We start from the raw sequence: 25,124 nt of genomic DNA, 5'->3' as shown, positions 1-25,124 counted from the left end.
TAGGGTGGGCGATATATGATACTGCTTTCACACGCACATACAAACATACACACACACAGCACAGACTAAAGGGACCCCCCACTTCCTCTAATAAAAATTTAACAAAAAACCCAAGCAACCCAAGCAACTCATACCACCACCATCACCACCCCCACTCTGCGTCCCCTTGGCTGGTGGGGCGCCAGGAGACTCTGATTTGTTGACACAAGTGTGAGACCACCACCACCACCAACACCGCCGCCGCCATCACCACCACCACTGCCACCGCCACCACCACCACCACCACCACCACCACCACCACTAGTTAACCTACCCTTTTTCCCTCTGCTAAAGATGTTCACAAACTTGGTACTTGATAGTGAGATATTATGGTAGGATTACGGCTTAATATTACACACACACACACACACACACACACACACACACACACACACACACACATACACACACACACACACACACACACACAAGGGGAGCATTCTTAAACGCTTTGTTCTCTCAAGAATTTTTTTCAAAGGCCACAGAGTTAGCCCCTCCTGTTCTTATAGGTGTTATTATCATGTGAATGAAGGATACTTGCTAAACTATCGCCAGACGCATGAAAGCACTTGAAAAATCCCAATAGCTTCCACTGCAACCTGTCAAAAGCAGTCGAGATAAAACGCCAAAACGTTTCAGAATACGTTTACTGGCGTAAAGATATATGTACACGTGTTGCGCCGGAACAGATCACAAAAAAAATGCAACACGGAATCATGAAGTGCTCGCTGCAACAGGACAAACACGACTGCTGGCTATCTTTTTATTAAATGTTATAATAGTATGGCTGACTGACACACGATCCTGAGTGCTACATGAGTGGTGGGATGAGGGAGTTAGTGAATGTCATGTCACGCTCCTTGTTACAAATCACGGAATTAAGGTATAGATAGAATGATTCTTCAGATTCTTCCTACTCCTATATCGCTGTACTGTCCTGATTCTCTAAGAAAATGTGCGTACTTACCACAAAGATTTGTAAAGTGTGACAGATGTGCTTCTATTATTTTGCTTTTGTGTCATATTGTATACTTCCTCTACTTGTATCGGTATTTATTTATTTTTTGCTCCTATATAAAGTAAGAAAAGCCTCAGGAAATTCGTCTGTTTTGGAAGTTTGACCCGACTCACGCACCGCTGGCCTCCCGCTCCCCTGCCACCAACCTTCCTCCGCGACACTCCGGCGATGATTTAGTGCGTCGTGTGCTGAAAACGAAATGGTAGCAATATTGCCGTGCGTGTGGCAGTAATCGTTTGAACTCTTGGTAACCTCACGTCAGGCTATGCTGGAGGAACATACCGTCAAGTTTTCACCAAATAAATTTTAGCTCATGAATATTCCATCTTTTAAAACTTCCTTCACTATTATCCTTTTGATAGGTTAGGTTTGGTTGAATTATGTTTAGTTTGGTTTGCTGTGGTTTGATTGGGTTGGGTTAGTTTTGGTTTGGTTGGGTTAGGTTTGATTTGATTTTGGTTACGTTAGGTTAGGTTAGGTTAAGTTTGGTTAAGTTAGGTTAAATTGGATTTGGTTGGGTTTGGTTATGTTTAGTTTGGTTTGGTTGGGTTAGGTTAGGTTAGATTAGGGTAGTTTTCGTTAGGTGAGGTGGGGTTTGGGAATGCATCATGGAGAGGGAAATATTTAAGCTAATATTTTCATGGCCGATTATTGGTGGGTGGAATTTTCTAGTTGGAATTTACATAGAAATTGCTAGAGATATTGATGATTGTATTACATAGGAATACTCTCTCTCTCTCTCTCTCTCTCTCTCTCTCTCTCTCTCTCTCTCTCTCTCTCTCTCTCTCTCTCTCTCTCTCCCGTCTAGGGAAACAATGCATAGAAGCCAGAAACAAGGCAAATAGGGTACTAGGATTCATTTTTAGGAGTGTTAAAAGTAGAAGGCCGGGAGTAATATTAAAGCTATACTTGGCGCTGGTCAGACCTCATCTAGACTACGCGGTGCAGTTCTGGTCCCACATTACAGGAAAAATATAGGTCTATTAGAATCAGTACAGAGGAGAATGACTAAAAGGATACAGGGGATGAGGAGTATTCCTTACGAGGCGAGGTTGAAGCTGTTAAATTTACATTCTTTAGAGAGACGTAGGTTAAGAGGGGACCTGATAGAAGTCTTTAAGTGGTATAAGGGTTATAACAAGGGAGATGTAAGCAAAATTCTTAGGATCAGCAACCAGGGTAGAACAAGAAATAACGGGTTCAAGCTTGAAAAAATTAGGTTTAAGAAGGAGATAGGAAAAAATTGGTTCTCAAATAGAGTGGTAGATGAGTGGAACGGACTCAGTAATCATGTAGTTAGTGCTAGGACACTAGAGAGCTTTGAGAGAAGATTAGACAAGTTTATGGATGGGGATAGCAGATGGAAATAGGTAGGTGTGTTTCATACAGGGACTGCCACGTGTAAGCCTGGTCGCTTCTTGCAGCTTCCCTTATTTCTTATGTTCTTATGTTCTTATGTTCTCCCAACCCTTCTCATTTCTCTCACTCCATTATCATCCACTCCTTTCTCCCTCATTTTGTAAACCGAAACTGATCTTCTTGTTGAAATGCATCTCCTCCTCCTCCTCCTCCTCCTCCTCCTCCTCCTCCATCACCCCCTCTGTTACTCATCTTCCTGTGTCCCCGCACTCCACAATTCCCAGGGAGGAAGCTAAATCTCTTCCCTGACCGTACATAAGGAACTGATCGCGAAGATTCTTGTGCTGCTGAGAAAAGTTTTGCTGAATAATGAGACTCGAACGGCGCTCAAAAATTCCTTGTGGGAGTTAAGAGTCCGTGGCGAGAGAGAGAGAGAGAGAGAGAGAGAGAGAGAGAGAGAGAGAGAGAGAGAGAGAGAGAGAGAGATGTGCAGTGTGTAAGGAACGCATGCATGACTCGTCTTGATAGGTTGATCATAAAATCCAAAAGTTACTTCTTTGAGATGCTCATGAAAACCTCCCTAATATCAAGAAGTTTACTCCTAAATGATAATTACCACTGATGCTACCTGTCTTTCTTCCGTGTAGTGTGTATATGCAATGGGAGTGACGAGTGGGATAGCGTGCAAGACTCAGATAAGGATGAAATGCTCTTTGCTCCTCCTCCCCCACGCCAGGTAACACGTTAACAAGCGGAGGAGTTGAGGCCAGATCCCTTCCCCTCGCTCCTGGTTGAAACATACATTTGGTCACTGAGGGAAAAGATACGAGAGAAATCTAACCAGTAGATGGGAATGGATTTGTATTGGAAAGGAATAGTGAAGCGTGTTCATGAGTATTTGATCACGAATTTGGTGTGGTATGTAGTTTTTTTCTCTTTTTCTCTATTTTTTTTTCTCTCTGTTAACTAAAGGCGATGGTATGTGAGTGGGTGATGTGGACACGGTACGGAATTGTGTACGGTGTTGTGGAGTCTGATCATGGGCACAAAAAAATTGGAGAGAGAAAGAAAACGAAAAAGCCAACTCATTAATAATAAAGGAAATTCTTAAGTCCCCCCCCACACACTCATTTATTTTCATTTACAATATTTACAGAAGTGTCTTATTCTCCTTCTGAAATATTGCAACTTATAATGTGTGTGTGTGTGTGTGTGTGTGTGTGTGTGTGTCTGTGTGTGTGTGTGTGTGTGTGTGTGTGTGTGTGTGTGTGTGTGTGTGTGTGTGTGTGTGTGTGTGTGTGTCTATCCATTGCATCGTCACGTGCACCCATTAGACTATGAAGCTGGAGACTTCTCAACACCTGCTCCTCTTTCTCTCTCTCTCTCCCCCTTAATAACTCTGTGGCTTTTCATCCCCTTCCCTCGCCCACACTAAGCCTTACCCTCGACGTGAGCGTGTTAGTGAGGGAGGAAGAGAGGGAGAGAGAGGGAGAGGTCGCGGCTGGGAAAAAAAAAAAAAATGGTTGCTCTACATTTTCAACCATAATTAAATCTGTGTCCGAACTGGTTGGAGCTTCTGTAATATCTGCCTGAAAATGTGAAGTTTACTCGACTTATTGCAGCATAAATGTACATCGTTTTTATTTGTTGGTAATTGTTGGAGCTTTGCAGGTGGTGCGTTGGAAAGGGTGTGTGGTGGTGTAGGGTGACCGACGAATTGTGTGTGTTGAGGGTGTGGTGTTGTGATGGATGATGTGGCTCTAGTGATTAATTGATGGTCTGGTGTTGTGTGATGTGGTGGTGATTGTAATAGTAGTGGTGGTAAAGGTATGAGAGAGAGAGAGAGAGAGAGAGAGAGAGAGAGAGAGAGAGAGAGAGAGAGAGAGAGAGAGAGAGAGAGAGAGAGAGAGAGAGAGAGAGAGAGAGAGAGAGAGAGAGAGAGAATTACACTGAAAAATAATCCGGAGTTTGACTAATACACACTACTGCATTACATAATGGTTCGTATTCTCTCATATCACACCTATTTTCACCAGGTTGTAGTAAAAGTCAAGGTTGTTTTCACGGTTATAGTATTATTGGGAAAAACACGCACGAAAATCTAATTAATCACTTATGTAACCTCAGACAAATAGTACTTATGAGAGGAGAAAGAGGAGAACAATACACGGCTATCCACTGCCACTTATTATTCATGCACTTAAGACAGCGTGCAGGCCAATGAGAAGTTGTGATGCTGGGTGAGTAATGACGCTAAAATTATAGTGGTGGTGATGAGTGACGAGCGTTGCGTCAAGTGGAATGCGCGGGATAGGAAAGGGACGAAGGAAAGGCGCTGGAGGCAGCAGTTAAGTGAGTCATTTTTGGTCGGTGTCATATTTCGCGCCAGCCAACACAGTAACCGTCTCCACGTTCTTCAAGATCGTCAACACTGAACTTGTACACTCTGCGAAGTTGACATGCATTACTGATACGTGCATTGTCAGCCATCAAGGAGAAGAATATGATTTGTTTATATATTTCCCCCTACTTCACAACACGACATAGCCATCACCATCTTCCTCTCGGATTACAGGCAACAGCTGGTGTGGGCGCCTCGCTCAGACCCAGCCAACCAGGCAGCCCCTTGCATATATTAAACGTTGGGTCACCCTGAGACATTTCCCTGATCGGTGACAAGACTGCTTTCTGGTGTTTTCTCGAAGAGGAATGCATGACTTATAGATGCTGCATACATTATCGGAGCGTGTGTTATACCGGGGTTAGCTGTCACGGGGCGAGGGGATGGGAGGCAAGTGCACGGTATTGGGTTAGTAAAAGAGAGTATTTTATTTTTATTTGTTTCATTGTATTAATTTTTTTTTTTATAAATCATGTCATTACCGTAAGGGTGAAAGCTACGGTACGTTCTCGTGTTTATGACTTCATTAAACAATTTTGATTAATAGATCGAAACATGTTCTCGTCCGTTCTCCGTCAGTGACGTGCCTCACTGCCATTACGTTTGGCCGCATAAATCCACCCGCCTCTCGCCAGAGATCCTGCTGTGTTCAGCCGCGCCAGGTGGACGCCTGCCTCCAAATTTCGATAAGCACTCACACACTTTGGATGAAACGTTTAATTTAGAATTGTTGTCAGATAAAATAGGATATAGTGACTGGCTTGCTTATATATATATATATATATATATATATATATATATATATATATATATATATATATATATATATATATATATATATATATATATATATATATATATATATTATGTAGTTACTATAGCATACAATGAACTCGCTGCCCTTTCAACAAATAGTTGATAAATGTGTATGGTAATAAATAAATATTTGCGATGGAGTGTTGAGTGCCAGGGGTTCACTGTGTAAGTGTGAGGAGTGGCAGCAGTGTGGGGGCGTGGAGCACCTCCTGCCACCCTGGCGGGGCTGACGGGAGGGGAGCAGCCCGTGCCTCGGTCCCGGAAATAGCTCTCAGATTACTTCAGTTCATTTTTCTTCATTTTCATCCCTTCACGCACCACCGAACTATTCTTAATTAAGGCAAAAGTTGTGATGTACGTGGAGCACCTTAGCCTTGCATGGCGAAGAAGAAAGGCGCGGGACCAAGTAGTGAGTGCATGACGAGACTCCCCCTCGCGTCTTGGCGGCGTATTAATGAATGAATAACCTTCACTCCGTTTGAACTTTTGATCGAGGCGTGTAATAGATTCAGCGTTTTCAAGCAATAAATTTCATCGGGTTTCATGTCCGATACTCAGGCAGAGTGTGCTGCCGGTTGTTCCTAGACGCAGTGCATCACTTTTGGCAGAACGCGTTTCTCATAGTAAAAATAAAGCAATATTTCTGAAAAAGCGTACACCAGAATTTTCCTGTGACGTTATGACTAGTTCATACACACCAAAACAAGACAAGCGTGTGAGTGGCTTGATCACCTCCATCCTCCCTTCTGTCTACTGTTACTCACTTTCTCTCTCTCTCTCTCTCTCTCTCTCTCTCTCTCTCTCTCTAGGAAATTCCACATGAGATTAAGTAATTACTAATTTTGCACCACAATTGTATTTACTGCTGTTCCTTATTATTTTTGGCATAAAACAGTTTACATATACACTCACCTTACTCACTCACCCACTCAGCCTTTCACACACACACAGACACACACACACACACACACACACACACAGTTCCTCTTATCTCTTTAAACAGTACAGCTCCTGCACACGGTAATGTTACAAAACCTGCTCATGTACTTGGCATTTCCTGCTTTAACATGTGTGTAACTTACGCTCAGATAAAATCTCTGGTGTTTAACATATTCCAAGTGGTTCCTGGAGAAGAAAATAATATTAAATTGGTAAAATGAAAACGGAGGAAGTGTAGGAGGAGGTGGAGGAGGGAGGCTACTTATCTCCCCCCTCCTTCACCTTTTTCCCTCTTAGTGGTGGTTATGACTGCGGCGGCTGGGGCGCGGTATCACTCAGCGCGCCCGTTGTGCTCCTTTCTTAGAATTTTACGTCCATTCTGTGCCCTTACTGTGTGTGTGTGTGTGTGTGTGTGTGTGTGTGTGTGCTGCCGGGTATTTCTTTGTAACGATCAAGAAATCATTACTTTACTTAAGGTTCCTCGACTATCATTCATTTCCATTCAAGCGTTCTCATTCCTTCCTTCATTCCTTCTTTCTTTTTTCTTTACTTTCTTTCTTCATTGTCTGCTTCCTTTCATCGTGTAGACATGAGGATGGGAGAAATTGGGCGCGGCTTCGACAAGGTTTGGGAGGCAGAGCAACCCACCAGGTTAAGTCAGGAACGCAGGGAAGAAATGCAAAACCAAACAAATGACGTTGAGCCGTTGTAAAGCATGGTCGCAATAAACCTGAATTTGATCCATATAACCTTTCACATTTCTTGACGTCCAGCCGTGCGATGCGAGCCGCGCCTGCTTGATAACCCATAATTTTATCTAATGACGCGCGTGAAGACGATTACAGGCCGCGTGAGGGAAATAAAGGGTCTCACGTGCAATGCATGACTGTGACGGAACATTAGTGCGAAGACCATGGGACAGTTCTTTTTATTCGGAAATACATTCTCGAGAAAACTGTGCATTATTTTTGATACTCGATGTGAATTCCCAGTTCGTGGTCCGACATTCGTGCACGCATAGTGATTTCAATTATTGACAACACGTGCCGAATTCAAGGTTGGTTTCCCGGAGCAGCCAGAAGTTCAGAACACTGTCCACACTGAGGGTTTGAAGCGTTGGTCGCCTGCTGGCTGTTGAGCAATGGTGGGTGGTCGGCGAGACCCGCCATCAGTCTCAAGGACACGCGCGTTGTCCTTCACTGTAGCCACACAGATTATTTGTTTCTACATTTTTCTTAAAGCGAGATTACTTCTACCAAGAAATAGTGTTGTTCATGTCTGTCAGTTCAGTTGGCATTCGTGCGTGATTGATATTGTTTAGTCGACGATTCAAAGCTGCGAGGAGGGCAAAACGTATCTGTTCCTCTAACCAGGGCTTTTGAAATCAATTGATAGTACTACTGTTATTGCCAGTGTTTGGTATTTCACGCCGCATCTGGAGACGATAACATTTCCTTACGTATTCAAGTCACACTCATCTCTCATTTTGACTGAGAAACTCCAGGAAATGCTATTTCTAACATGATATCACTGACTGCAAGTGTATTCTCTCGTAGAATCACATTAATAGGAACCTTCCAGAAAAAAAAAAAATGTGTTTACCCATATCAGGCAGCATCTATTCACTGTCTTTCCCTCTCCCCATGGACGCGTGCAATTGACCATCATCAGGCTGCATCTCGTCAGGGTGTGGCTGGCATAGGTCAGGAGACTTTATGGCCGCCTGTTAACGTGGCATTCAGTGTGAGCACCCTCTAGCTGTCAGTAAAAACTCGCACAACTGACACTCTCTTTGTTACAATTTCTTTTTTCCTTTTCTATGTTTTCTTTTCCCCCTCTCCTCAAAACACACGCACACACACACACACACACACACACACACACACACACACACACACACACACACACACACACACACACACACACACACACCACTTCCTTTGTTTGCCTGTAGACCGTATTTTTCACGTCTATTTTTTTTTCCTTTTTCCTTAGATTTTTATTTTTTATTTACCTCTCTCTCTCTCTCTCTCTCTCTCTCTCTCTCTCTCTCTCTCTCTCTCTCTCTCTCTCTCTCTCTCTCTCTCTCTCTCTCTCTCTCTCTCTCTCTCTCTCTCTCTTTTTCTCTCTCTCTCCCCGCTAAAAGAATAACTTAGCACACACACACACACACACACACACACACACACACACACACACACACACACACACACACGAAACAAAAAAAGAAACTCAGCGAAACAACTCGAGCTGACTGATTCTTTCAATAACATTAAGAAAAGAAAGAACGAAAAAAAAAAGTGTTGCCAAATGAACACAAACATTTTTCGTATCCAAGCATGCATCCGTTGTTTCACAGATGTCGAGGATATCTAAAAATGCTGAGAAAGAAGAAACCTTGCCATTCTTTAGGTATTTCCAGCGAGGAGGCGGTGGAGGGAAGGTTGGAAGGCGAGAAGTGGGTAAGGTCGAGGGTGATGAGAGGTGGGAAGCACGAGATAACACCTTTAATGTCTCCATGAAACTTGAGCGGTGGTGTCTCTCTCTCTCTCTCTCTCTCTCTCTCTCTCTCTCTCTCTCTCTGTCTCTCTGTGAGGTGTTTACATCCACCCTTGGCCAAGACTCGTTTTTCTAAGCGGCAATTAAGCAATACCTGAGCCATCTTGGGAGTGGACGTCGCAAGGAGGCAAGGCAAGACAAACAGAGACGGGGACAGGGAAAGATAACAAGTTGATAACGTGTTTTTCATTGTCGCAAAAGATAAAAACAGGTTAAGCTTAAAAAGATGAAAGTTAAATGTTTTTCGAGCCTTAATCTAGTGTCATGCATACGGGAGTAGAGAAGACGGCAGGATGACACGTAGGAGTTTATAAGATTTACGCACTTTGCATTATTCCTTGTTTAAGAAAGACTTTGGTGCACGTGTCCGTACCTGATGGAATTGTAATGCTTTCAATGGCAAAGGTAACATGTTGCTTTGTACTCAGTCACTCTGTCGTCACGGGTCTCCTCTGTGGGATTTCCTTGGCATCCTCACGCAGCTGCCTCGCTCCCACACCGTCCTTCCCCAGCTGGCAGGGCTGTGGTGAGGGTGGTGTGGGGTGCTGTGCCTTCTACAGATTGGCAGGCGGTGATGCGAGGTGTGGACAGGTGGCGCGGGTCTCACCGTGGCGGGGTGGAGAGAAATCCAATCAAGTTCTGTTAAGGCGATAGATGACGATTGCGAGGTTAGAGCAGTCCGGTGTTTCTACTAATTAACCATGTTGTGGTGTGAATTATTCTGTGTAGAGCATGGGATTAGTCTCTCTCTCTCTCTCTCTCTCTCTCTCTCTCTCTCTCTCTCTCTCTCTCTCTCTCTCTCTGCTCCATGTCTGTGGGTGCGCGAATTTACAGTACATACTAAAAGCTTCCCCTGCGTGCGTACTTTCCATCGCTGGCTTTGAGCAAAAATTAGACAGCGCACGTTGATCCTCGATGGCAGACTGACTCCCCTGGAAATGATGCCAAATTGGAGGGACGAGGAGGAGTTCGGGTTGTGACGAGTGAAAGAAATAGCGGGGCGTGTCAGGGTAAGGTGGGGTGTGGTGAGGGAAAGCGTGAAGTAATGATCAGGTGTATCGGGGAATGCGAGCTAGGTGAGGCGAAGTTGAGGGGTGGAATAAAGTGAAAATGTAAGTCCAGCCTTCCTTGTGCCCAGGTGAGGAAGGGATTAGGGTGAGGCAGCATGTAAGGGCAAGACAGAATATTTGATAGGCTGAGATGTCTGTGATGTTCGGCCCAAGTCTTTTTCCACGAACTTTGTTGCCTCTGGAAGTTCAGTTGATTTCTTGCGTCTTTTGATCAGAGTGTGAACTTGTGCTAGTAGTTGGGAAATTGCCATGGGGGTCGCCTATCCTGAAATGGCATGCCGCCCAGGTCGCCATTGCATGGCGACCTGGGTGTCAAGGCCATTTCAGGATAGGCAACCCCCATGGCAATTGCCCGGAGTGGCGATCCATTTCAGGATGGAGACCCTGACTGTAAATAGGGTGTTGGGGGATGGGAGGGGGAGGAGGGGGAGGGGGGGATGGGGATCCCACCCCCACCCCCAGGAGTGACTCTGATGGCATGCCATATTGTGAGTGGGGACCTGATCAAGTTGCAATGGGGAAACCTGACAGCAATTTTCCGTAGACTTCAGTGGCAGTCCATGTCAGGATGGAGGCCCAGGCTGTAGATTAGTGGGGGTTGGGAAGGGGGGTGATTCATGACGGTGACATCAGGGGGGTGGGTGGGGGGGGGGAGGGCGGGGGGGGACGGTGACGGCGACACTGACGGAGAAGAGGTGAGGGGGCGTGCGTCCTTATGCTTCGGCGACGATGGAATGACTAATGAATCAATGATGGTGGGGCGGAAAATAATTGAGTGAAAAGGGGGTGGAGGGGGGGAGGGGAGGTGGGGGGGGGGGAGACTGGCGGCCAGACGTGGCAGCCGCCCGCCACACACGCGTGGTTAGGGGACTCTGACGGCGCTGCCATGGAAGTCGCCTTTTCACTCACGTGAATCCTGGAGGGTGGGATGACTGAGTGTTACCATTGCGTGTTCCCTCCGACACCTCAGTACATTCCAAGGTTGCCACCGCTGGATGGTAAAGGTCGGGTGGAAGGGAATGGGGTGGGGGGGGGGAGGACCGCACGTGTCAGGAAAGTGGCAGGCGATGTCCGCCAGGTCCAATGCGGCCTTACGCCGCCAGGAGTCATGCAGGTTTTTTTTTTTTTTTTTTTTTTTTTTTTTTTTTTTTTTTTTTTTTTTTTTTTTTTTTGGGCGGGAACGGGAAGTTGAGGGCTTAGAATGGGCCGCCACGTGGGCGTCACGCGCTAGTTGCCCGCGCGGATCCTGGACAGTCTGGGTGGCGAGACTTGCCATCACGCGTTCCCTCCGACATCTCAATACATCCCCTATGGTCAAGGTCGTCGCGACAGCCTCACGAGGTTCCGTTACCTGTCCATCGTTTTTACCTGGAGGAAGCGTCTGTGACGGCCAGGGCGGAGTGGCGGCCTCTTCCACTTTCACCGACCGCCAGCGGCGTGGCTGACGTAATACTTATGCCGGATGGTCACCTTATTATTATTATTATTATTATTATTAATATTATTATTATTATTAGAAAGGTTATGCAGAGTCGATGGAACATTTTATTTTTATTAGGACAAATACAGCTCATTGCTTATTAGGGCAAATACATCTCTTTCATTCAAAACATTTGCGAATTGAAGGCGAAGAGATCATCGTCATCGCTGTCAATGACGGGCGTAGTTTTAATAACTCTAGGAACCAGCTTCTTACGAGGGGCGGCTGGAGCAGCGGGGAGTTTTGGTGTGCTGTCGTCCTCTGGCGTGTTAGGGGGAATATTCTTTTTTTTTCTGTTTTCCTGCGACTTCTTCTTCACCTCCTGACCCTCTTTGCCGCCTACTGTCGACTCATCTGACCGTTGCGGCTGTGCTTCGGTCGGAGGTGGCATCAGCGACTCCTGAGGTGGCGGAATCGACTGCGATGTCGGCTGCTGCTGTTGCGAGTCCTGTCCTGATGGAGCGTCAGGAGGTGGGCTGGCCGGCAGTGGCGACATGTCGTCATCACTAAAGATCAATTTCTTCTTTGCAGGTTCTGACATTTTCTCCACATTGACATCCTCATGGTCAGCACGGCTTCGCTTACCCCCAGCATCGCCCAGATAGATATCAAAGCGGAAAGAGATGCGTTCTGTAACAGACAAGAAAAAAAAAAAAAAAAAAAAAAAAAAAAAAAAAAAAAAAAAACGATGAGAACAATGGAAAAGTTTTTATTTCCCCTCCCACTCTCCCTCTTCTTATTCATTGGCAAAGAACGTTAATGTAATTTACAATGGTGAAGATGTCAGATGCCGTGCAAGGTAATGGCGTACTCACCCGCAGTTCTCAAGATGAAACGTTTGTTAGCTTGCTCCATTCTTGGAGATGAGGCTTCGACGTCCGACTGGGTTGAGAGGTGATGGCGAAGTGACGCTTATCCGTCAGCAATTACCCCATATTGACCCCCTTTCCCACCCCCACCCCACCCCCCAATCTACCTTATTACCGCTTTACAGATGTTACGACATCTCGCCCGGCTGCCGGCTGGGCAAAACGTAGGCATGCAATGCGGCATATTACGAAATATTACGTATGCCATACGAGTATTTTTTTTGTCATTATATAGATATTGATGCTTTTTGAAGGTGGCGTGAATAATGCACATTGCACGTTTTAATGTATGCCAACTCAGTAGAAGGCAAAAGAACATGCAATAAATGCCACACACGAGGGAATTCAACCCCTGAAGTCGATAATTTAATGTGCTAATTTTCATATGTGGACAAGTTTGCATAAAATGATGTAAGACAGCGGAATTGTATTTGGGATGCAAGTTATAGCTATCGTAATAGCCTATGGTCTGACTTTGAAAATTAAGATAAACAGTAATCAAGTGGCCCATGGTCTTTGAGTCACTCAATGTATTTAGAATGAAAACGCATGGTTTCACCTGTTTTCTGGCAAGATTTATCAGATCTGTCACATGGCGATGATCGTGACAGCCTAAAAAATAAACTCGATCGCCCAAGATGCCTGCTAGACCGGCCTGTATTTCACGTGCATTCATGACGGCTTATGCGCGGACAATGCAGCGAACGTGACGATAATGATCAATTTCTATGACGCCAGTAGTGTCGGCGAAAAACATTATGACGCGGTTGTGATTACGTCCCTTGGCAAACGACAGATTAATTCTTAGATTTCCTGATTTATCCAGAGGGATGGCATTGTGCACGTCCTCCGTCACAAAGTTAAAGAAACATACTGTCCGACCTTTATTAAATGCATCAAATGTTAGGGAATTACGCGTGTCCAATCCTAGTGACTCAAGGGTCGTGTAAAACAATTTTGACGCGTGATGCGGGAAAGAGCTGCGAACGTTATAAATGGTCGCCCCGTTCACGGTGATATGTACATGTGACAGATCGGCGTGTTGAAAATATAAACCATTCTTATCAATTACGCCTTGTAAGCTGTCCATATCAACTATTGCCATGGTCAAATTTTGAGGTATGATTTGCGGGAAAGGTAATTCGGCAATCAAAGACGTTTGATTGGCGGCTAACACATACGTTTTATTGAGCGTTCTATTAAAAGTGTATTGCATTGGATTTCGAGTCAAGGAGTTATTTAACGATTCTAAGGCGGGCGGATGTGGCGTGACGCGGTGAACCCATAACTTAGCCATCTCGAGCTTAAATTTGAAACTGCTGGCATCTTGGTGTGAATTAAGAATCCATGTTTTGTTAGCCAATTCTAATCGAATTCTCACATCAACAGAGTCAAGCAGATAAGCGTCCAGACTTGATATATCCGAAAACAAAGGCGCAGTCATCGAAATGCCGTGCGTTTTACAATCTTTCATCATTTGTTTCTCGTCTTTATTCCCTCCCGTGAAATAGTCTTCATCAAATTTATTGATTATGCCTTTTGATCCATCATAATCGCGGTGGTAGAAGGCGACGCGACCGATAGAGTCAATTTTATCCTGAGGGATTGTTGTAATCATTTTAATGAAGGCGTGATAGTTGAACAAAGAGGATGACTCCACAAGCTGTTCGTTAAAATAACAAGCGCATGACTTAAACATCGTATTATTCAAACCATTACTAAAAACGACGTGATCGTCATCGTCTAGTGGCGCGCCGTCTGCCTTCGTCGCGCTAACTCGCAATTCTAGAGACAGCGTTGATAGATCCAAAAGTTGCCCTGGAATACCAGGCAGTCTAAATTCAATGTAAGGATCGTTGATCCCCGCATGATTATTAGCATTTGCGTCTAAATTAACGGGTAATACGTCCAACTTTCCCCTCGCAGCGACTGACGATTCGATGGTATGCAAGCGATTCACCCGCGGAAAGTTCTCACTCACGGCCGTCAGATAATTGCTCAGGGGGGTGGAGGTCGCTCCACCCTGCACATCCGGACCGTAATGAGTCATCTTTGCGACTAGGCTAAATATTGAAGATATCTGCTTTATAGCAAGTCTTTCTTTTCAGTTGCCTGGTTGGTGGTTTTCTCTTTTTTTTTTTTTTTCCGACTCCAACTTTCCTCTTTTTCATTACTCGTCCGCCTCGAACTATCCTTTCCCCCACACCCTTCACGGCTGCAACACCTCTATTTCTTAATGATTCGCGAAGTCGCTTCCCTTCTAAAACATCTGTTAATAAACCTTTTCCCATTTGGAGCGCTTCGGGTGCTACAGTGCGCATGAGAAAGGGAATTGCTCTTTTAGCAAAGCCACTCAAAACGGAAAATAGACCGCCACCTCTTCTGGAATGGGGTGGAATAAAAACCCGGATGTCGTCTAAACCTCCACCTTTGCTTTGCGTAAAAAGCAAGTCGTATTCCGCTCGAGTGGGAGGTGTGAACGCTCTCGTCATGATGGTTGTCACGTCATGAATAAGACGTCGAGCATAATCACCGGCTATTTATTTCTGTCTGATATGCTGCTCCCGCCATGATCAAAATAAATAGTAACGATCACCCCAATTAAGGAATACATTTATACTCGATTTGTCAAACACACATCAACTTTATTTTAAAATTTACATGATATAGTTATTCAGACTTCCTCACCAGAATAGTTTCAACTCCAAAAGGTTGAAGTCGCTGCGCCAGCCCTTCCACCATAGGCAGGTAATTATTCCTCCACTCATCCTGGCAGCGACCTCTACATCCCAGTCCTTCCGGGATAATAATTTGCTCTACTTCAGCGTTCGCCATGGCTAGCAGGGCAATCTTTTTCAGGCAATTCTGGAAGTGTTGACGTCGATTCACGCTTGTATCCATCTTGAGTCCTTCCACATAAGGCAAATCCTTCGACGTCGCGGCCTCGCCCCAACCATACTGAGTCACGCAGGCCACCAGGTGAGGGAGATTTACGCTTCCTGTGGGAGGCGCGTGGATAATGATACGTCCTGGGTCATCTCTCGTGTCTGCCGTGGCCCGATGAAGCGAGTAGAGTCTCTTTCTAGCTGCATGTGTATTCTCGTATGGGTAAATCGTTTTGAGATCCCGCGCAATCCCACTCGGTTCGGTGGAGACGGCATTTACTGAATAAATGATATAACAGCGGCGGTCGCGGAAGATGCCATCGGTCAGCTTGCCCTCGACCACCTTCATCTTGACGAGTAATTGGAGGGCTGATCCACACGTTGAACCCTCTGTGAGGGGAGTGAGGGGGAAATGTGACATCGCGGACCTTTATTCGCACGTATTGGTCGATATTACACCTTCTGCGTAGTAGAATTTATTCATTCAAATTGACGCAGGTGTTATTTTTTTTTCCTTTGTTGGTGGGAAGGGATGGAGGGCTGGGAACGTATTATTTATTAGGGGATGTGGGTTAGGGGGGGGTGAACCTTTTTTTGACCATAACCCTCATCAATTATCCATCCGTGGGCCTGCACCCCTGACGCGCCTAACACGTGCTCTCATGTATTATTGATGTACTTACTCGTTTACAGAGTAAGATGGGGAGCTTTCTCATTTAATATGCTTCCCAGATGTCACCGACCCCGCCACCTATCAGTTTACTTCGTTGAGTCGTATTTCTGATGGCATCCGCGGGGAGTTGCGCCATGCGAAGTAGCAGTGATAATAATGGACGCTTATCGGGTGAAAGTCTTTTCGCGGCCCCCTTTTCGTGACAGAGTACTCGTATGAGATCAAACACGCTTATGCCAGAAAATGGTGGAAGTAAGTTACCGCGCTCATCCCATGAAATCCCAGGTTTACCCTCCAATAATTTCAAGAGAGATAAACCATATTCTCTAAAGGAAGGAGGAACGGCAACTCGAATCAAATCATCCAAGGGTGGATTGACAGGTGCGCGTGGTGGTGGTGGCGCCACGGTGGCAGTGTCGGGGAGGGCGGCGGCCGGCAGTGGAAGTGAAGTTTTTTTTTTTTTCTTGACTTGTTTTGACGTGAATCGGTGCTGAGTTGCGCTGTCGGTCGGTTTAAACTTACACCTCTCGGCAACTGAGACGGGAACTAAACAATATTCTTTCATCTCTGTAGTAAACTTGTTATTGCCGACACGGCTATCGGGAGTAACGCGGCTAATATGCTGCCACCTCGTTTGGAGATTAGAATGGCTTTCTTCTTGTACACGGGCGTCTTCTTCAAGGCTACAGTGCGAATATCACTCTTGAATTTTTTCAGGCGGTTAATGATGGTATCGTCGTCCGTCAGACGTCTCTTCAAAAAGTTGGCGAATATTTCCGAGATGCAATTGACTTCGCGCTTATTCAAACTTTGCAAGACCTGCTTCCGCAATTTAGGGGTGACGTGCGAGAGGAGAAAAACCAAATCCTTGTACTTCAATATCAATGGTTTTTCCTCATCCATATCTTATACTAAGTCGTCCGCATCTATCCAGCTGTCAAATTTATCTGGATACCCACGCCAGTGGACGAAGTACTTTCTCTTACCTCGCTCGACCTTCGATCGTAATATATCGACCTGGTAATGTGAGGGAAGAGAGGACTTGATTAATTCTTCCCTGTAGAAAGCGCCGGTCACGTCCTCCCCCGCCAAATCCTTTATGAAATAAATAGGGATTTTATGTGAGTAATCCACACGTCTTATCTTAAAAAGCTCCTCGGTATTGTTGACGGTATAACCCTTATTGAATTTAAATTGCGTTCGGGAAGCACGTTGCAACCGTACAATGTCTCCCACGTCTAATTTATGACTGACAACTTTCTTTCCCCTTGGCCGATTTAAATACATTCGTTTAAATTGCTTCCTGACTTGTGACAGCTCGCGGAGGCGGTGAACCTGAGCCGGCGTTTGGTTGCCGCCCAAACCGCGGTGTGGGGTGTGATTGTACGTATTTATTAGGGTGGGCAAGACGTCAATATACGTCAGTGTGTTGTTCTACGTGAGATATTTATATATTTTTGTCTTTATGGTTCGGATGACCCTTTCTGCCAAACTCGCCTTTGTTTCACGCGAGTAATTGGAATACAAGGTAATACCTTTCAAAGTTAGATATTTTTTCACTGCTTGATTATAAAATTCGGATCCCTGATCGGTAAAAAGACGCGACACGCCTGTAAAACTCCCCGACTCTAGAACTTTTTTCAGCGCTTGCAGGCTACTGTGTCCGGATTTACTTGTCAGCGTTGCCACTTTCAAGTATCTGCTGAAAACGTCCAGGCAAAACATGATGTATCGGACGCCGCCATTGTGTCTGTGCAGCCTCGCAAAATCAGCCATATCGCAAATTAAAATGACGGACGGTTTAGGAGCGAGAATTTTTCGTCGCGGAAAACGTTTCAGTGTCGGCTTGTGAAGCGTATAAGTGCGGTTGCCCTGCAGAAATGCCCTCACATCGCGGAGTGTTAGATTCTTATCCCTTTTCTTCCCCTCTCTGTAGAGTGCTTGCACACCTCCTAAAGCCGCAGGATTCGTCATATCCCGGTAAAGTTCGTCCAAAACGGCGTTCATAGCAGATAGACTTTCTCACAGGGCGGCTCATCCACAATATTCGTGCGCAGTTGAATTTCTTCGGGTGCGTTCGGGGATAAATCACACAACAAATAACCGTGATCTCGTCTAAGCACGACATTTTTATAAATTTCCACAAAGTGTTTGGCACGCTCCCTTCCATAAAGTTGCCTGCCCAGACATTCAATTTGATATATATCTCTGTTTTTCATAAGAATGTAATGTGAGGCATTTAAAGTTATCGTTCTAGCATACTTTCCGGGGAAAAAGACATTCTGTGCTATCATTATAACTGACAAATTTTTATGTCTCCCTTTGGTGAAAGCCTCTGCTATCGTTTGAGAATTGCCAGCCGTGAGGAAATTGTCATCTAATATCAGGAGTGTGTGCGTTTGCGGGTCGGCGTATGGACTGTCATCATCCATCACGGGATCAATAATTTTCTCATGCACTTCGACCTTATCTTGAAAAGGGGAATTCTGCTGCAGCGAATGCGATGAGACGCCACAAATGATAATTCTGTTAAATCCATGCTGATATTTCTCTATAATTTTATTGCAGAGGTGTGTTTTGCCGGAATTTGTATAACCTGCAATAATTATGCGTGCAGGATATCTGAAGAGATTCAGCATCTCTTCGCTAAATGTCTTGTCCATGTTAAGTTCAGAGGGTTACTAAAAGACGCAACGATATGTTTACAGTATTTATTGCTTAACCTTTATTTACATGGTCATGTAGGTAACAGCATAACTAAACTCCCAGCTGCATCCTCATCCCTGCCTTCTAATTATGACGTGGATCTCCCCCGACCCACACCTCTTCCTCAACCTCCTCCTCCCTCTCCTTAACCTACCAAAGTACAAATGTTCTTACATTACCTCCTCCTCCTCATCCTCCTTATCCCACGTGGACAGTACAAATGTCCTTACAGTACATGAACAAAATCCCCTTTCATTCCTCTCCTTAACCCCACACTCAAAACAAATGTTCTTACATTACATGAATGGCAGCTGCTAGCGGCCGCGGTCTCTCTCAACCCTTAATTATGACGTGAATAATGTCATGGAAGGCCACTCCCGATCACGTCACAGCCCACTCATTAACCCATCCTTCACCTCCCCCTCTTCCTTAGCCTACGTGGTCAGTGCAAATGTTTTTTTTTTTTTACATTACATGAAGGGCGTCTGCTAGCAGCTGCGTCCCCTCTTTCTCTACCCCTTAATCACGATGTGAATAATGTCGTGGAAAGTCTCTCCCGATCACGCCAGAGACCACTCATTATCCCATCCTCCCCCTCCCCATCCCCCTCTTCCTCTTCCACCTCCTCCTCCTCCTCCTCCTCCTCCTCTTCCTCATCCACCTCCACCTCCCCCACATCCACCGCCGCCTCCTCTTCCATCTCATTCTCCACATCTCTTTCCCGCGGATCATTGTCGGGGTGATAATACGCCCTTGAGGTGTAGCCATCGACGTGAAAGCGCTTGTCGTCAAAATGTGACAACGTACGCTTTCGCATACGAGTGGTACAAATTTGTCCTTTCACATTCCTGATATTATAGCAATCTACCATCCCACATGCGACATTATTAAGTGTTTCCCTATACTGCCGATGCAATATATTTTGCTGAAGGTGAGTTGGAATGCCTTTACCTCGAGATACTTGCTTGTCATCTTCCAACAGCAGCGAATACATCTTTGGCTTTAATATAATCGCCTCTTTGATGAGCGTGGATCTGGTTTCAGATTTCAGCAAGCCTAGTTGGCCCTTCCGCTCCCCATTAAAACACGGGTGATCTGAAGCAAAGTTACTGGTGTCGAGAAAATTTGCCATGGGTCCATGTTTCAGTTCATCATTTAAGTTTGTAGGTATGTGCAGACTGAAAATGAAACTGTCAGTATCTTCATAAGCTAATTTAGCTCTCTCCCCATAATTAGCTTTGATGACACGATACCAAAAGTTGTACATGTACTTCTTTGCCACTTCTAAAATATGGTATCCCAAGTAATTTGGCTGCCTGATTTTAATCGTATTCTTACTGTTGACACATATGACTCGGTCCTCGCCTAATTGGTGGACCCTTTTAAAGGATGGATTTCTTGCATACTTCAGGAAAGACTTTCTTTTTGTCACTAATTTCTGCTGGAGGCCATACTTCACTTCAGATAACATGGATCTACCATAAACTGCGTTTGACATCAGTTTGCAAATGCGATTTTTAATGGCGCACGTCTCATTTTTACGCTGAGCGACGTTCCTTTCTATGAAAGGTTTCAGGTATGGAGCCTGTCTGAAGCTATATATAGCATGAACACATTGTATTTCCAGTCCAAGTGAGAGTAAAAGTTGCAGCAATTCCAGACTGATGAGATGATCTTTCAGTCCCTTATGACTGGCCACGAGTTTACGATTTTTCCTCCCCAGCTTACGACCCTCAGCTTCTAACAGTCTTTTACTGTACGGCGAGATGTCATCTTCTGTAATAGTCATGTGTGCGAGGCACAGAGGGAACTCGTCCGTGATCCGAGCCACGTCGGGGGAAACGTCACAGCTGTCTAAATGCAGCCAGTAACCAACGTCGCCATCTGTCGCATGATTCTGGATGCCAACTTCAAAAAAATCATCCATCTCTGACTGAGAAAGCTTTTTGATGTCACCCATAGGCAGGGGGGAACACATAACGCTTGCATATAATGAATTATAGTCCAGATAAAACACATAGGTGCCGGGTCCACCGTCGGGTTCGTGGTTTGACTGCAGGTGTGGCCTGACGCAAGTTACAAAGCCTCCTCGTACATTTCTTTTGATCAGGTGATACATGTTAGGGTCGTAAGGTGGATCAAGTTGAACGCCTGTCGACTTTAAAAAAGCGTCATAAGCATAAGAAGACAGTGACACGTAATGTGACACGTCCAGCCCATAAAATTCATGCAGGTATGATCTATATTTGAGATATGTGTCGGCTAATAATCCCACATCAATCTCACAATACAGTCTTATGTAATCGCCTAAAGTGCGGCAGGATGTCATACTCCACACGCTTTGAGCGTGTTCATATTCTCCAGGTGACAGAGCCTTCCCCTTGAGCGTGTCATAAAATGCCTCGCGAGGTGGCAATTGTCGATCTTCTAAGCGGCCAAGGTCGGTGATGTACTCATAACAAAGAAACTGTTTTTGAGTGCAAATTACACGCCTTACATCCTCGGGGAGGTAATTCACCATTTCCTGGGCGTAACGCGTGCTATAGCCCGCCTGCACGTGACTCTGAGCGAGATGACCGAGGCCAGCATTCATAATGGAAAGCGTGTCCTGAAACTGCAATTCCTTAATCCTTACTTTCAATAAATGCGATTCTGACTTGGCAAGGATGTCCACGTGCGACTCTGGCAAGTGAAGGTCTTTTATGATTAAGGAGACGTCAAAGCTCATATTATGTGCCAGAGTGATGAGATATTTCCTCATGTCACGACACTGGAGGTTGCATCGCGCGCACAAAGCCCCCTTGTAATTATTTTGTGGTAATGAGTGGTCGTGATGTTTATGAGGTGGGGTTTTCACATTAATAACCCATTTTCTCCTAGCGTTGCCATATGGCAACACTATAGCTGAAATACTTTAATGGTCCTGACATCTGACCTAAGTGTTGCCACCAACCTTTATGCAGTAAGATATGTTTTCCTCTACGCTGCCGACATGCTGAGCCGTATAATGACTCACTAGATTCGCGCCGTACGCCGCCTAGGCACCACGTGTGTTTTCTTCTTCTCCAAAATGACAAGCAGGAAAAGGTATGTCAATTATTCCGATACTATTGAATATATATTTTTCTCCCATATGCTATTTCAAAGAATAATTATGTGGGTTTGTTATGCGCTAGACATAAAAATTATTATAGCTTTTAAGATGTAAATAATTAATAAAAGGTAGGTGTTGCCATATGGACACGCTAGGGTAATTCTTGTACAAATATTTCTTTTCAGGCCTCTTACAGTGAACGAAGCTTTGGACATTTTAGAGGATGAAGATGAGTTCTTTGATGTATATATGGAACCCCCTGATGTTCGTGAGCTTACTGATGAAGATTCTGCAAGTGAAGAGGATGAACAACCAGAAAGACTTTGTGGGAACCAACTTTTGGCTGGAGCAGAAATTCGCCGTCGTGGTGTAGCAGATGTCGGCAAATCTGACGATGATGAACCTCACACGGAAACCGCCAGACCCCCCAGTAAGAAGGCAAAAAAAATCCGTCAAGAACCTCTAAAATGGATAATAGGAGAGAAAATAATGGATGGATTGCCTTTGTTTCCTGAGCCTGACTATAGCAAGTACAGAGATTTTTCTCCTACAGAACTCTTTGAGTTATTTTTTGATGAGGAACTTTTTGAGTTCATAGTTCAGCAGTCCAAGCTTTACTGTGCTTATAAAAACTGGCCAGACATCAGTGTCACTAAGGAAGAAATCAAAGTATTTTTTGGTATATTGATTGTGTCTGGATATAATCCCATGCCCAGTAAAGCCTCATTCTGGTCCTCTAGCCCTGATCTTCGTAATGAGGCTGTCTGTAATGCTATGCGCAGAGATAGGTTTGACAGGATTATGAGGTGTCTACATTTCAATGACAACACTAAGCTAGATGTAGAGGACAAATATACAAAACTTAGGCCCCTTATACAGCACCTTCAGAAACGATCTATGGACCATTTCATTCCCACCCAAGCAATTTCTCATGATGAGGCTATGGTCAAATATTTTGGCAAACATGGCTGTAAGCAGTCTATTCGCAATAAACCCATTAGGTTTGGCTATAAAGTCTGGTGCCAAAACACTGTTTCAGGCTATCTTGTTGCATTTGAACCTTATCAGGGAAAGTCACACAAAGGTAACATTGAATTGCAAGCTAAGTTTGGGAAGCCAGCAGCAACAGTTCTAGAACTGATTGATGAATATAGCACAGAGAAAAGGAATCTCTCTTACAGTTTCTATTTTGACAATTATTTTACTACAATACCACTGCTGATAGAACTAAAGGAGAGGGGGTACAATGGTACTGGAACAATTAAATCTAACACTGTAGGGAAGGACTGTCCTCTAATGCAATCCAAAGCAATGGAGAAAAAAGAGAGAGGCTATTTCATGAGTGCGACAGCATCAGACAAGAACGAATCGGTAGTATTATCGCGGTGGAAAGATAATGCGGTAGTAACTGTAGCCTCTTCCCTCTATGGTAGTGAACCAATTGGTTCTGTAGACAGATGGAGTAGAGTGGACAAAAAGAAAATAAAAGTCAGTATTCCTCATGGAATTAAAATGTACAACAAAGGTATGGGAGGGACTGATAGAATGGATCAAAACATAAATAAATATAGAATTTCAATAAAAAGCAAGAAATGGTGGTGGTCTTTGTTCACATGGATGTTGGACATGGCAGTCCATAATGCATGGCAACTATCGAAAGGACAAGGCAGTGCACTAACACAACTGCAGTTTCGTCGAGAAATTGCTGCTTGCTACCTAAATCAGTTTGGAATTTTACCCAAAGGTAAAGGAAGAAAATCGACTACTCTTCCAGCACAACATTTTGTAAGATATGACAACTTAGGACATCTTGTTGAACCTGTCCAGGATAACAAAAAAAGAAGGTGTGCAAATACTGGTTGTACTTCAATTGGCCGAACTCAGTGTTCAAGATGTAATGTGGGATTGTGTGTGAAGTGTTTCAGAGATTACCACACTAAGTAAGGAAATAGACTTATTTTACAATTATAGTGTGCAATGGCAAACTTGGCACAATGAATATATTTTCATGCAATTCTTAGCTATTTCTACTTATTTTTTATTTGCAGAAATCACGGTTAAAATATTTTGTAAACATGAAAATGAATAAAACGTTGGTTTTGTATACCTAAGACTTTTTTGTACTCGTATTATCCTAGCGTTGCCATATGGCAACATTGAATAACTTATGAACCATTATGACTAAAACCAAATAATTTACAGAATCAGTTTACAATACTATAGCAAACCTACACACAAAATATAAATTGATTTGAAGAAAAAAAAATGAAAACAAAAATTTCGGAGGCAAAGGGTTTTAAAGGGCTGATGGCAGAGCTCGCAGTGACGCTGACGTTTGAAGTGGTCTTCATCCTCCGCAGACATGCTAATTGGATAGCTAACTACACTTTCCTTGATGATTCCCCAAGCATTGGATAGGCTATCAATGAAATTATTCACGGGATCTTCACCGAAATAACTTCTCTTTTCCACGACATCTCCATGCCTATTGATGATGAGATACGAGTATCCAATTGGGTCATGTTCAGCTATCACACTCCTATTCTCCTTAGGTTTTATCATAGTTTCAAAATCAAAAAATGCTAAGTATGCAGGCTGATAGGTGTAGGCAAAATTTTTAAATTTTACTTTTTCACCGTCACCTGGAAAGAGAAGAGTTTGAGTGAAGTCGCAGTGACACTCGTGATCGCTCAAACTGACAGACTTGGGAACTGAGCTGAAACATACTTTGCAAAACTGATGACCCTCTGGGGTGGGGCTGCTTCTCGTCAATTTCCGGTGCAGCTTCTCCACGTCTTTAATGAGCGTCATATGTTTTCCACCTAGTAAAAGGAGTGAGACTACAGTTTTATACTTCCGCGAGCCTTTTCTTGATAATGTTAAATAGTATATCTCACCACTTTTTGTCAGTGTATAAACGTCCAGAGACAGACAATTTAACCTTTCTAACTGACTCAAGTTCTCCCAAGTCACTGGACTGCCTACTTTTCCGCGCGTGACGTATTTCTCTCCGCCATGCCGTCTCCGTAATATTTTTGGAATTCTTTTCCAAGGTACACCTCGAGCATGAAGTCTGAAAGCCGCCAAACACTGAATAACACAGGATGAATGTCGGCCATCAGGATTGAAAATTTCATTCCCTCCTCGCACGCCTCTAGGATAAGCAACATAATCTCCTATGCCACTACATGCGACGTGCAAGCAATAGTTGATGAA

At 44.4% G+C, this 25,124-nt stretch overlaps 1 protein-coding gene across 1 annotated transcript; it reads left to right on the top strand.

Annotated features, from left to right (window-relative positions):
- Positions 1-21,678: 21,678 nt before the first annotated feature.
- Positions 21,679-24,014, top strand: LOC135104991 (piggyBac transposable element-derived protein 3-like). Its single transcript, XM_064012848.1, has 2 exons — positions 21,679-21,901; positions 22,094-24,014. Exons 1-2 carry the CDS (start codon positions 21,885-21,887, stop codon positions 23,850-23,852), a joined length of 1,776 nt encoding a protein of 591 aa, XP_063868918.1. The 5' UTR covers positions 21,679-21,884; the 3' UTR covers positions 23,853-24,014.
- The last annotated feature ends 1,110 nt before the right edge of the window (positions 24,015-25,124 follow it).

Source organism: Scylla paramamosain, chromosome 11, assembly GCF_035594125.1.
Source record: "Scylla paramamosain isolate STU-SP2022 chromosome 11, ASM3559412v1, whole genome shotgun sequence".
Lineage (NCBI taxonomy): Eukaryota > Metazoa > Arthropoda > Malacostraca > Decapoda > Portunidae > Scylla > Scylla paramamosain.
The sequence above is the reverse complement of the archived record's forward strand: the minus strand, read 5'-3'. Positions and strand labels throughout refer to the sequence as shown.